The 13,373-nt window shown below is 47.4% G+C and overlaps 2 protein-coding genes across 5 annotated transcripts; one reads left to right on the top strand and one right to left on the bottom strand.

Annotated features, from left to right (window-relative positions):
• Nucleotides 1-384: 384 nt before the first annotated feature.
• Nucleotides 385-2,392, bottom strand: LOC123132153 (atherin). 3 transcript variants are annotated; one of them, XM_044551916.1, is made up of 2 exons: nucleotides 1,092-2,392; nucleotides 385-994 (listed from the first exon to the last, which is right to left on the bottom strand). In XM_044551916.1, the coding sequence occupies exons 1-2, from the start codon at nucleotides 2,126-2,128 to the stop codon at nucleotides 886-888; spliced, it is 1,146 nt and encodes a 381-aa protein (XP_044407851.1). In that variant the 5' UTR covers nucleotides 2,129-2,392; the 3' UTR covers nucleotides 385-885. The 3 variants fall into 3 exon arrangements, with proteins under 3 accessions (XP_044407851.1, XP_044407853.1, XP_044407852.1); XM_044551918.1 differs by having other exon boundaries at nucleotides 392-903; XM_044551917.1 differs by having other exon boundaries at nucleotides 392-942; nucleotides 1,092-2,390.
• Nucleotides 2,393-2,411: 19 nt separating this feature from the next.
• LOC123132155 (uncharacterized) lies at nucleotides 2,412-4,888 on the top strand. Of its 2 annotated transcripts, none has more exons than XM_044551919.1 (3): nucleotides 2,412-2,786; nucleotides 3,957-4,113; nucleotides 4,694-4,888. In XM_044551919.1, the coding sequence occupies exons 1-3, from the start codon at nucleotides 2,427-2,429 to the stop codon at nucleotides 4,738-4,740; spliced, it is 564 nt and encodes a 187-aa protein (XP_044407854.1). In that variant the 5' UTR covers nucleotides 2,412-2,426; the 3' UTR covers nucleotides 4,741-4,888. The 2 variants fall into 2 exon arrangements, with proteins under 2 accessions (XP_044407854.1, XP_044407855.1); XM_044551920.1 differs by having other exon boundaries at nucleotides 4,680-4,888.
• Nucleotides 4,889-13,373: the final 8,485 nt, after the last annotated feature.

The following is a 13,373-nucleotide window of genomic DNA, read 5'->3' as shown; positions in this document are numbered from 1 at the left end:
GACGCCTTCATGTTTTCTTCTTACCAGGCAACAGGGACTTCACCCGTGCTGATGGGGAACGGGTCACATGCCATCGTTCGAGGTGTTGGTACGGTCGATCTGAAGTTTACTTCGGGGAAGACCGTGCGTCTGAAGAACGTTCATCATGTGCCGTCCATCAATAAAAATCTCGTTAGCGGTTCCCGTTTATGTCGAGATGGTTTTAAGTTGGTTTTCGAATCCAATAAAGTTGTAATTTCTAAGTATGGACAATTTGTTGAAAAAGGCTATGAGTGTGGAGGCTTGTTGCGCCTATCTTTGTCAGATATTTGCACTAAAGTTATTAATAATGTTTGCCACAATAATGAGTCTGATATTTGGCATTCACGACTTTGTCATATTAACTTTGGTTGCATGACGCGGCTAGCCAATATGAATTTAATTCCGAAAATCTCTACAGTCAAAGGCTCCAAGTGCCAAGTATGTGTGCAAGCACAGTAGGGGCATAGTTCTTCGCTAAATCGCGAAGTTCGCGAACTGTCGAGGCCTTGCCTGCGCCCCGACAGTTCCAACATATATAACTCATTGTGCCCGGCGGTGCCCCCCTGGGAGCCCGCCGATAATGCATTTGCTGAATCAGTTGTACCGTCTTCCCCTTCTCCGAGATGCTTTGGCAGCCCCTTCTTTGGTCGTTTGATGTTCTTACGTGGCAAGACATATACCGGAGGGAGTGGAGGCACCCACTTTGGATTCTTATCTGACAGAACGACCGCAGTCCCATTTAATTCTGGAGTAGGTGCAGCGAGGCCAGATGAAAAAGCTTGCATGTTGTCACGGGACACTCTTGTTGCTGCTTCTGTTTTCCTGCTCACTTGCTATTGCTTCCGTCTCCAGGGGCGTGTTTGGTTAGTTTCTCCACCGGGCCTGGCTAGGAGAGCAAAAACAAGCCGGGCTGAGCATGGCCTGGGCGAGGAAAAATAGGGTCAAAAACGTAGATGACCTGTTGATTGGTTGCCTGCATTAGGGGTCTTGTCATCAAGATGCAATTTTCACCCGTGTTTGGTTGCATACATGCATATGATTAGGAGTTAACAACAAAGTTTAACACCCACCAGGTTTGGCATCTCATTTCGTCGAACACGTTGAGCGCGCCGGAGGTTCCTCTACTCATCATGTCCACCGCCAGCTCCCTGCGACCATGGGTGCTCTCGGCACCTGGACTCCTCCGCACCAGCCCCAGCTGCCGCGTCCCGTTCGCCGCGTCCAGGAGCACGCCCGCGTGTGGCCGGGCTTCGACGAGCGCAGCGTCCGGTTCATGTCGCGCCTGCTCGAGTGCTGGGGCCTCGAGTCCTCCCGCGCCGAGGTCGAGCTCATCGTCTTCTCCGCCATCGACAACCTGCTCGCCAAGACCAAGGTCGCCCCGGAGGACATCGACATCCTCGTTGTCAACTGCAGCCTCTTCGCCCCGACGGCGTCCTTCGCCGGCATGATCGTCAACCGCTACAACCTCCGCAAGGACGTGAGCAACGTGCACCTCGCCGGGCTCGTCTTCGTGGGAGTCGCCAGGAACCTGCTCCAGGTCGCGCCCAGGGGCTTGAACGTGCTGGTGGTGTCCATGTTGACCATCACGCCCAACTACTACATAGGCAAGGAGTGCCATGCTGGCCCCTGGCCAACTGCCTCTTCCGCATGAGACGGCGCCGCCGTGCTCCTCTCCAATAACGGCGCCAACGCGCGGTTCCGGCTGGCGCGCGTGGTGCGGACGCTGAGCAGGGCGCCCAGGACGGCGCGTACCGCTGCGTCTACCAGGAGGAGGACGACAACGGCAACGTGATGACGACTGCGCCATGCGACTACTGCAGCCTTTTTGCTCCGACGCCGTCCTTCGCGCGAACTCCACGCGGTGCGCGGACGCGGCGGGGCACGTTGACCTGGACGCAGAAGGCGTCCACCACGCCGCCGTCGGGCTTCTTGCTCGGCGCCGGGGGTGCGGAGGCCGACCCACCACGGCCGCCTGCGCCTGGGGCGGAGGGGGCGGCGGCGGGGCGCGCAGCTCCTCGCTCGAGGACTCGGCCAGCGCGGCGGGCGCGAACATCGGGGACGCCGGGACGTCCGGGCGCTTCTGCTGCATGTGCGGCGGGGACGGCATGAACTCGCCGCAGCCGTCGAGCTCCCTCCGCGCCCGCCCTCGACATCGCACTTTGCAAGCGGCAGCAACCCTCCCCGCGCAGCGCTCTGGCTTGGTCTAGCTCGGCCGGACAGGATCGACGGGATCGCACTGGAGTAGAGGAAGAGAGGGGATTGAGGATTAGGGAGAGAGGGGGGATTAACTCGGGACACACGTCTCCGAGAGCCACCAGGTGCGCCTCGAAGCATCGCTCGGGACTGGCTCTTGCGAAACTGCCGATTGGTGCTTTATGAATCGTGCTATGCAGGCTGAATAATGTATGCAAGCAACCAAACAACCGGGGTTTAAAAAAATACTGCATCGAGCAGGCCTGGTTGGGCTTGATGGAGGCAACCAAACTCGCCACGTCTGGGAAGTGGGCGCGGACGGCGACGGTCCTCCCGGCCCGTACGGTCCACGCTGCCGACGCCCTCCACGCAACGCAAAGGCAGGCTGGGACACTGCTAAAAAGAAAAAGGCAGGCTGGGACAGAGTCTTAGAAGCCACTCGGTTTCGTATAAAGCCCCTCGGCTCGCCCCAAATTGGCCAAATCACAACACCGAGCCCAAACTATGCCCCGGCTGCACCAGCTCCCATTCCTCGCCGTCGAGCTCACCGGACACCGCCCGAAGCCAAGATGGTAAGCGGATCTAGACTTCTCCACCTGGTTTGGAAGGATGCCCCCTTGTCGGGACGGGTCGGTGCTGATTGGTTAGGGGCAAATCCGGATCTGGATCTGCGTATGGGATCCTCGCCTTGACACCTTTGGATGCGATCCCTTCGTGTTCTCGATTCTGATTTGGTCCTGATGTTTGCGCTTGGTTGGGGGAAATAGGTTCTAGTATCATTTTCGTGGATCCGCTTGATACGTTGGTTTGGGCTAGCAGGATCGTTGGATTTACCGTGAGCATGGAGCCTTTTACGGGAATCGGATGCTGTAGTTTTATTTCTCGCGGCGAGGATGGATCAGGAATAGGTAGATACATGGGTTATTTGAGTCGAATGGTACTGGAAATAAGATATTTATGTTCTCCGTCAAGTCTTCATAATGGGGAGATTGGATGATTTGCCACGATTTATTCCGTCTTGGAATAATTAGTACTAATGAATTAGTGACGCTGCCATCAGAAATGGAGTATTTGTAGTTGCTATTGCCGTCAGAATTTGTACTTTGGGAGTGTGTGGTGGAATCAAGAGCATGGGTAGAAATCTCAGTGGTGACGTGCTAAATTGCATGGAGTCGTGCACTTGTTTGGTGTAATTCTCTAGTGTACACCAAAACCTCTGTAGCATGTTGCGGGTGGAACAACTGCCGATCATCCATCCTGCTAAACATAGGTGTTGAATGCAAATTTTACTCACAATATCATGTAAACATTTTTGTGTTTAGGTTTTGTACCCCTTTTGGTGCAAATGTGGAGAGAGGTGCGGGTATCTTTTTGCAAAATTGTCATAGTTTGCTTTCTATCCATCAGATATAGATTGGACGGTCTATATTGCAAGATGGCAGGCACAATATCATCACCAACTCGGTTTTTTATAAGAGTAGAGATAGAGAAATATTGATGCCACCGCAGAAAAGTAAGCATGTTGTGATGTAGTGGTGGCCTACTAGGCAGGAAAAAGTATCGGTGAACTCACTATTGTTGGCTGGAAGGTCAACTGACGACTGCATGTAACTGGCTAATCTACTGATAGTTTTGCTATCATTCGACCCTCGTATATGTGGAGTTAGCAGTTTGAGTGCTTATTTATATTGTTCAATGTATCTTTTCCGCTGAACGGTGGCCTTTCTCTTTCTGTATGCCAGACTACTTCCAGGCGCCTTGCTGACAGGAAGACATCGAAGTTCCAGAAGAACATCACCAAGAGGGGTTCGGTGCCTGAAACCACTGTGAAGAAGGGGAATGACTATCCTGTTGGACCTATAGTGCTTGGATTCTTCATCTTTGTGGTCATCGGATCATGTATGCATTCCAATCTCTTATGTTCAATCTACTTTACTGCCACTTGTCACATGCTCATTTACATAGCATTTGTCATCAGCCACTTTGCTTTGGGAAGATATCTACTAGTGACTACGTTTCTTTAATCTTCGCTTTTGTCATGAGTATGATTGCATAACATTTTGATCATTCATGTCCTATGTAAAGAGTGTATATTCTTGTCCTGTGCTAGATCTTTGACATTGATCTTGTGTGCAACTGTGCGCATTCTGGGAGCCATTGACCTATTTTCTATGAATGTAAGGCTACTGCAAGATTCTAACAAACCCTTCGACTCAAAAACAACATAACTACGATTGTGCAGGAACTGAAAGGTTGCATCAATCTCATGATTTTCGTGAACTTACATTGTGTGGTTCTGCCATTTTTTCTTGCTTGTCCATATGGAACTTGAGGGTTGTCTACGTCCTTGCTGTTTGTCTGTCTTTCAGCATAACTAAGATGAAACAGTTCATCTTAGTGTCGCTTATTTTGTAATCTCAAAAGAAAGATCTTCCAGCTGATTTGCCTCTTTTAACACGCTACAGCTCTGTCTCTGCAGCTCTGTTTCAGATAATCAGGACAGCGAGCAGTGGTGGGATGGCCTGAACACTGTCATACATTAATACAGTTGCAGCTAAATCTGTTTGATGTCGTCATAGTTTGTCTTCTTAAAAGTACCTAGTTTGAACTGATGTTGTAAGAACTGTAAACAGAGTTATCAATCTTATACATGTTAAACGGACAAGTTTGTCTCTGGTCACTGTTTTCAGTCGCATTTGCATGTTGAAGCAACCTCTTTGTTTGCAACTCAGGCGGCAAGTGGACGCGGGCTGCCCGCGGCGCCCACTTCCCGAGCCAACTAATTTGCGTACGTGGACACACGCGGGACTGTGTCAAAGTTACGTGGAATTTGTGGGATATCCCACAAAACCCACATCGAGCCCACCTGTGTCTACATCCTTCACATGCGACGCTTCCGGATGAAGAGGCAGTGGAGATTAGGCGAGGAGGGCAGCAGCCGGAGCGCCGCCGCTAGCTCCGGTAGCACTCGTCCTCCTGCTCTGCCCCGACATGCCTGCCATGTTGATGGAGGAGAGCTTCGCTGCTGCCATTGCCAGATCCGCTCTCACGCCTCCATGCGTCCTCCCACTCCGTCGCGACCTGCCCCTGCGCCAATGCAGGAGAGCTTTGCCGGCGCCACCGGCCGCCGTTAGCTCCGCATCCACGACTCAATGCTTCCTACCGCTCGGCCACGACATGCCCCCCTGTGCCGATGGAAGTGAGCTGCGACCCCCCTCGGATTGCTACCAGCCGCCCCTTCGACCCCCCCCCCTCGGGATTGCTACCAGCCGCCCTGATCAATGTTTATTACATACTAGTACTATTTTTCGTACTGATTGTTGTGAGAATTTTACATATGAGATCTGAACTTGCTTTCTTGAATGAAAGTAGAAATCTCACATCCTCCCTAAGATAAGTGTCTGAACCTTATTTTCTATCTCAACATACTGAAAGACAACCTGCAGATTGAGAAGCATATTTCTCTAGGAGAATCACAAGATCTCATGTAGTTGTAGTGGAAGAGAAAGAGAAAGAGAAAGAGAAAGAGAAAGAGAAAGAGAAAGAGAGAGTTTGCATTGCGAACTCGGTGGGACCGATCGCTCATTTCAGTGAGACCGAAACATTACGAAGGGAAACAGAGAGTTTGCAATCCCATCTCGGGGAGACCGAGATCCCTATCGGTGAGACCAACCTGATTAGGGTTTGTGGCTATGGCTATGTCAAGCGAACTCAGTGGCGCCAGATGGATCAAATTGGTGGGGCCGAGTTTGACTTTAGGTTTAGGACATATTTGGATATGATAAAGTGGTTGAGTGATTTGGAGCATATCACTAAGCATTTTAAGCAAGTAGACCATTAAGCAACACATCATCCCCTTTTAATAGTATTGGCTTTCCTATGAACTCAATGTGATCTTGGATCACTAAAATAGAAATGAAGAGTCTTGAGCTTTTGCCAATATTTGTCCTTAGCATTTTGAGGGGTCCACATCTCTTAGTCCATGCGATGCCAATCATTGAACTTTCTGAAATTATCATCTTGAAAGAATATTAGTTCAATGAGCTATATGTTGTTAAGAATTACCAAAACCACCCAGGGATTAGTTGCACTTTGAATCTTCCCCTTTTTGGTAATTGATGACAACATATAGATCAAAGCTTCGACACATGATAATAAGAATGGAATATATCGTCGCTTTGAGAAGTATGTGATAAGCAAGAGCTCCCCCTAAATTTGTGCATTATTTATGATTTGCCTTTGAATGCAAATGCATAATCGATTAGGATCATAGGTTACTCTTCCATGTCACATACATCTTGCTGGAGCGCTCAAAATGATAGAACATACATAACATGCACTCATCACCAAGACAAATATGATAGATCATACACAAGATATAAGAGATATCATCAATCAAGCATAGCATAATAAAGCATAGTATGATCCACCACATGATCATAGAAGTATCTCACACGCAAGCATAAATATTGTAGCAAACACAAGCAAAGCGAGCAAAATAGTAGCAAGAGAGACCAAAAACAGCAAAAACACACTCTCTCTCGAAGCCTATGATCTATACACTTTCTCCCCCTTTGGCAACAAGTTATCAAAAAGCTCGAAAATGCATAGTGCTATACGACACTCTAAGCATGATCTTCGAGAGCTCCAGAGTGCGAAGATGGCGTGGAGAGAACAACATCTGCGAAGACTTCTGCTGACGTCTGAGGAACTGGAGGAGTTGCGACTGGAGGGGCAACTGAGGCTGTGGCTGCCCGAGCTGAAGTTGTAGCCCTAGTGTGAATCACTGGCACTGTTGTAGACCTTTGTGCTCTAGGCACCCTCTGATAAGCATCTGTGGTTGTCCTGTCATTCCTGTCCTCAAGGTCTTCTTGTGTGACTTTGACATCCAAGTCATGTAGCTTTGTCTCAAAGATCCTTTCAAGGCTCTCTTGATTTCGAGTCAGGGTAGCTAATCCTTTCTCTATTCTCACAGTGCCCTCAAGCACATAGCTGATCTGGTCCTGCTTGGTCTTGAGATTGACTGCAGAAGGGTCTGGGATCTTTGAAGCCTTTTCAGCCTGTGCCTTCTCTCTCTTCTCTTGAGCCTCAACAGAAGTTGGATGTGAAGCATCAATCACAACAGTGTTATCCTCAAAATCAGGCCTCAAGGGAAGGTGCTCTTTATCCAACAAATATGTCATTACAACAAGAACCCCCCATTAGCAACGCATCGATGTGTTGTCGCATGTCCATATAAGCGTTGGTAAGGTCTACACCAACGGATTTATATGTCTTGCCATAGGCGGCGTTGCAAAGGTCTACAACAACGCATATACATGCGTTGGTAACCGTCGTGAATATGTGTTGGAAACCAGCAATGTATAAAGTTAGAGCCTAACAACATTTAACATGCGTTGCTGACGGGCCCAAAAAAAGAGCCTTGTAATGCCTAGAAGCATTGTCGCATTGCTTGGACAATTAATGGTATTTTATATATCAACATTCTTATCTATTATGTGAATGCTGATAGTGCATAGGAGACACAAACATAATAATCGAAGAGGTCATATATATTAAATCAACTCGGTTGCTTTACAAAGAACATGATACAAAGATTACAATATGTGAAACTATCTAGTAGTAGGATGATTCTCAACCTTGCAATCAACATCTCAGACATATAAAATATGATGTTTGAAACATTAACCCGAAAATGACATTCTAAAACATAATCTGAAACTATCTAGTAATAGCCACCTTCTCGATCTTGCAATCAACTTCTAAGCCATGCATCCTTGATTTATCTTGACAATCTACAAACAACAAAGGAATGAGAAACATAAGGTACCATCAAAGAAAATCAAGTTAATATACGAAGAGCAACATACAAAGGTTGAAGGCCATGTGATGATTAATCTTGCTATATGACCAATAGTTATGTTTTAGTGGTCATATCAAACCAAGAATCAATTTCCAGTTCAACACCCTCAGCTTTCTTTGTATATTCTAGGTCTGTACTTTGGAGCATAGCAAGAGCAATTTTCTTGTTTAGATTTCCCAAACCAAATAGGCAATATAATAAGCATTCATATTGAAAAAAGTATGATCAATAATAAACTTTTGCTCAACCATGTTCAATTCCAAGCAATAGAGAAATGAGCATACCTTATCTTTAGTTGCATGCTAGTTTAATGCTCGCACCTCCATATCATAGAGAAAGTTTCACTTCAGATACAATATTGTGCTTCACTAAACACATTAGTTGAAGTTTTACTTCTCTGAACACCCAAGTCAAAGCAAGCGGTGGAAAAGAATAAGCGTTCCATCGTCCAACATACGTCATCACCTCTGAATTCTGATATATCATCATTTGAACACTTCTCAACAGTCCGAGCCATAGCACTGAACTCTATAGACAGAGAAAATAGACCCTTATGAACAGAACATCGATATGTTAGTTGACTTAATAAACACCTTATGAACAATATAATGAAGATACAGTGAGCTACATGCCCCGAAAATATGTGTGACAAATAGAGTATGCTTCATTGCAAACACAGATCTGTAGTTCCCAAAATAGTACATATAAATGCAGAGATTTAATTTTTTTGCAGAAGTACTTGAAAGTTGAGAAAAACTAACTCACACAAAGCCAAATCAGGAAGCTCTATTTAATGTTAACAAGTGTGTTTTCTAGTGATTTTGATTTATATAGATGCTTGACAATAATACTAATCTGAATAGTGAATACATAAAAAAATCAGCATGAGTTTTAAGTTACATTGCAGATTATGTCACTTAAATCACTTACAACTGTACAAGCCAATAGGATTCATGCAGTCATACCTCTCTCTGCATAAGTAGCTTGCTATGTATACCCTGAACTTTCTCCCAAAGATGAATATGCAAGAAAGTTTGGTCATGTACAGAATAATGGATTCAATTCATAAGCACTTGCATGCACATTTAAGTAGGTCTGACAAAAACACTAACCAACAACCTTTAAATGTCTAACATCAATATAAATTCGTAATGATATACCTTAAGTTTAGAATTGACTCGCATGAGTTGTCCCGCCAGGTTCGGAGACTCTGAGGATTAATGCATCGTGGACGACGACACGCAGCAAACACACTGTTTTAAGACCAATGTTGGTCAAGCGCTAGACCGCTAGCAATAGCTGCTGCTATGATCTCGGATGACGACGACCGGGTGCGGAACGTGCAGAAAATGCATATGCGCAGGTCACGATCTGATTGATTCATCGATCACAATAAGCCAACCATGACCGTTCATGGGCTAGTGCCTCCTAGTTAGGATTCTCTAACTTGGTGCTAGTTAAGTAACATCTAGGCTAATGAGTAATTAGATGCGAATAGACAGCCAATAGTGTGTACGTCCAGTCTAACTACCTACTGAAATTTGTTGAGGCGGTCGAGCGGCTAGCAAAGGTCTCCAGCCCCTGCTCGCCCCTCCCTGTCTCTGCCCATGGAACACAGAGTACCAGACCATAGAGTGTCGTGACCACTGGCGGAGCCATGGCAAGGCCGATTGGGCCATGGCCTGCCCAATGCTGGAACAGAAAAATAAATTTATACTAGCCCAACCCTCAACGCCTCTGGCACAGCAGTACAACAAGCAGCTGCCCACGGAAACTGGCTCAGATCGCACGCGCATTGCTACTTTCTAGATACAGTCGCAGACTCATAGCTGCCGGCCGCCCGCCACCACGACAACACACATATCAGTCGCGGAGCCATGACCCGCAGCTAGCAACGGCCAGCCGGCAAGGCAGCTACCTAGTTGGTCGGGTCCTTTCCCCATTTCTTTGAGTCCATGCAAGCTGTGTTCATCTCAGCATTTGTTTAGTACCTGAATCAGCCTGAATCTCTGCAGGCTGCAGAGTCAAATTTCTTTGAATTATTCCCAAAAGAATTCCCCTAAATTTTCTTAGGAAATCCTTTTGATTTTCCTGAAATTTCTTCTCCCTAGCATACATTAATACATTGAAATCATGATGTTTACAATCTACAATTAAAAAAATGTGTTTCCATGTAGATTGGCCCGCCCATCCTTTTCTTCGTAGCTCCGCCACTGGTCGTGACTGCCAGTGCAAGCCAGCACCCACAAAGGTGGATCAGGTGAGTGAGATAGTGTTAATCATTGTCGTAATGTTAGTCAAAGAATAGCTATGCCACACAAAGTACCACAGAGGGCAAGAGAAGAGGGGAAGTGTGCAGAAGTGCCTTACTGAACCATACCAACATCAGAGTCGAGGTAGGCGAGGTGGTGCAGCACCATCTGGACTTACCAGTAGCCGCGCGTGGAGACGTGGGGATATTGGGTTGATGGAAGTAGCTGCGGCAATGACCCGTGGTGCCTAGGGTTTCTCCGGGGGCTCGCAGAGGTTTGGAGGACGCCGCGACGATGGCAGATCAAAGGAGAGCAATGAGGGGGAGATGAGCCGGTGAGCGGTGGTAAAAGGGAGTGCAAAATCTTCCTGGAATCGGAGGCAGCGATGACGGTGTTGTGGCAGAGCTCGCGTGAGAGAGAGAGAGAGAGAGAGAGAGAGAGAGAGAGATGAATCCGGGGAGAGGGGTGGAGGGGAGATAAGATTTGGGTTCTTTTTTCTGCTTGGTTGCGGGATATTTGGACGGAGGAGGTAGAAGAGGTGGGGACGGGGAGGTTATCTCTTCGTGGGGAGATGGGAGGTTTCTTTAACTCAACAACACATGTTGTATTTCGTTGCTACATATGCGTTGGGATAGGGGGGGTTCTTATTGTAGTGTGTGCTTGTGCCCATGTTAGAATTTATGAGCATTTGAATATGTGGAGCATAGCCACATGATCTCTTCTACTCCCTCCGTTCCTAAATAATTGTTTTTCTAGCCATCTCAAATGGACTACAACATACGAATGTATGTAGACATGTTTTAGAGTGTAGGTTCACTCATTTTGCTCCGTATGTAGTCGCTCGTTGAAATCTCTAGAAAGACAATTATTTAGGAATGGAGGGAGTAGTCAGCTGCAGTCTTCTTAATAGTCTCAACAATCAAAGACATCACTTTGAATTTTTCTGGCACATCAAACATGTGTAGCAAGTTGATGGAGTGCCCTCTGGCACATCAAACATCCTGTGATCTCCAGACTTGGATAACAGTGTGTGCCTGAGGATGGTGTTGATTGTTGGCAGCCCTGACAGAAGGTAATACACGGAGCCAAACTTGTGTGTTTCCAAGGCATTATCTGGAATTTCCTTGTACATGTGTGCCATGGAATTGTGCTCTTTTCTGGGCTTGGCATACACATCAGTATCATCATCTGTCTCTTCTGGAGCATTTATCAACTTTTCCCACTCAGCAATGGAAGATTGGTGTCAGGACCCCGACTCAATGCCACATCGATCTAGCATGTAACACCTCATATCACTTTGCGGCCTCACGCACGGTATTCCCACGGGTGTCGCCTTACCTTTGCCCGGGACCGTTTGCGCCTTTTGGCACACGTATATGACAGTGTTGCTAGCATCCATATGATAAGGAGCCCGGGCTGACATGGCTAGTCGTAAACCCAAAGCGGCACAGACTTACAGGGACAGGCATCCATGACCCAGCATCGAACGTGTTGGTCATCAGCGAGTGAATCCAGGCTGTAGCACTGGGCTAGCAGGACTCCGGTGAACCGGGCTGTAGCGGGCTAACAGGACTCCGGTATTCACCGCATGACATTTCCCCGAAGGGACAGACACAGGAACGAAGAAGGACACATGCCGGCCAGCCTAAGTGTTCCGGAGCAGTAGCAAGCTACCATGGCTCGGTGGAAACACTAGGAGACATTTCCCCGTAAGAGAGGCTACTAAAGATAAACAACTAGATGGTCAGATCCCACACATACCAAGCATTTCAATAACATACACACAATAAGCTCGATATGTGCAAATACAACATGGCATCACAACATGACTCTATGACTCAAGTAATCTATTCAATAGGCTCCGAGGAGCGAGATATTACAAACATGGGTCTCATGACCCAACATTCAGAGCATACAAATCAAGCACAAGCGGAAGCTATCATGTCTGAGTACAGACATCTATAAATGGAAAAGGCTGAGAAGCCTGACTATCTACCAAATCCTGCCGAGGCACAAGATCGTAGCTGAGGTAACAAGCTAAACGTCGAAGACCACGCGGAAATACTAGTGAGACTGAAGTCTCTCTGCAAAAACATAAAATAGGCAAACATGAGTACAAATGTACCCAACAAGACTTACATCAGAACTATCTACATATGCATCATTATCAACAAAGGGATGGTGGGGTTTAACTGCAGCAAGCCAGCTTTGACTCGGTGGCTATCCTGAACTACGACTGCGAGTAACTTTTTGAGGTGGCGCACACGAGTCCACATATTCACCATATCAATACACCACTATGGACCCGCTCCCGTCTCCCTACGAGAACGCCATCCATAGCACTCACGCTTATCTTGCGTATTTTAGAGTATCCACTTTCACTTGTCTATGAACTGATATAAGCAACCCAGAAGTCCTTTTCCGTGGACACGGCTATTCGAATAGATTAGGTCAACCCTGCAGGGGTGTACTTCTTCACACACGCTCTCACCACTTACCGCCGTTTACACGACATGTACTCGGCAACCTTCAAGCGGAAGCCCAACGTGGGTGTCGGCCACGACCAACCTAATCACCTAAGTCTCTAGTCCAGGTTTATCGCCTATTCGGGTTCCATCCATGAGGAGATCCGGCCGGAGTTTCACTCACAGCCCCAAACGATGTGAACAGGGTTCCCGAGACACCAAACGGGCGCCCGGTACACCGTGCCACGTGCCTACCGCATCACAGCCCACCCCTACGGTCAGCGCTGCCCACGGCCTCCAGCATACTACAAACACCAGAAACTACTTGCAACTCCTGGACAGAGGACAAGGGTGATCAAGAAGCCGAGAGGGTCCATTGGTTTCGGGCCCAATGCGTGGTAGTAGCTGAATCATGGATCACAAACACAGAACTCAGTTCCTGAGGACGGCTGCAATGAGACAACCCACCATGTACTCCTACATGGCCTCTCACCGCTACCTTTACCAAATCGTGTTCACACACTTAGCTCACACACAGTAGGACAGGTTCACACGCCTCTGATTCATCCCCGATGAATC

The sequence above is a fragment of the Triticum aestivum genome, chromosome 6A (genome assembly GCF_018294505.1).
Source record: "Triticum aestivum cultivar Chinese Spring chromosome 6A, IWGSC CS RefSeq v2.1, whole genome shotgun sequence".
NCBI lineage: Eukaryota > Viridiplantae > Streptophyta > Magnoliopsida > Poales > Poaceae > Triticum > Triticum aestivum.
The sequence above is the reverse complement of the archived record's forward strand: the minus strand, read 5'-3'. Positions and strand labels throughout refer to the sequence as shown.

Excerpts from the sequence above, each read along its gene's own strand:
- LOC123132155 (XM_044551919.1), top strand. The coding sequence starts at position 2,427 with ATGCAAGCAACCAAACAACCGGGGTTTAAAAAAATACTGCATCGAGCA. Across the intron at positions 2,787-3,956 it reads CACCGCCCGAAGCCAAGATG|ACTACTTCCAGGCGCCTTGC; the intron begins GTAAGCGGATCT and ends TCTGTATGCCAG. Across the intron at positions 4,114-4,693 it reads CTTTGTGGTCATCGGATCAT|CTCTGTTTCAGATAATCAGG; the intron begins GTATGCATTCCA and ends CTGTCTCTGCAG.
- LOC123132153 (XM_044551916.1), bottom strand. The coding sequence starts at position 2,128 with ATGCCGTCCCCGCCGCACATGCAGCAGAAGCGCCCGGACGTCCCGGCG. Across the intron at positions 995-1,091 it reads GAAATGAGATGCCAAACCTG|GCAACCAATCAACAGGTCAT; the intron begins GTGGGTGTTAAA and ends CCCCTAATGCAG.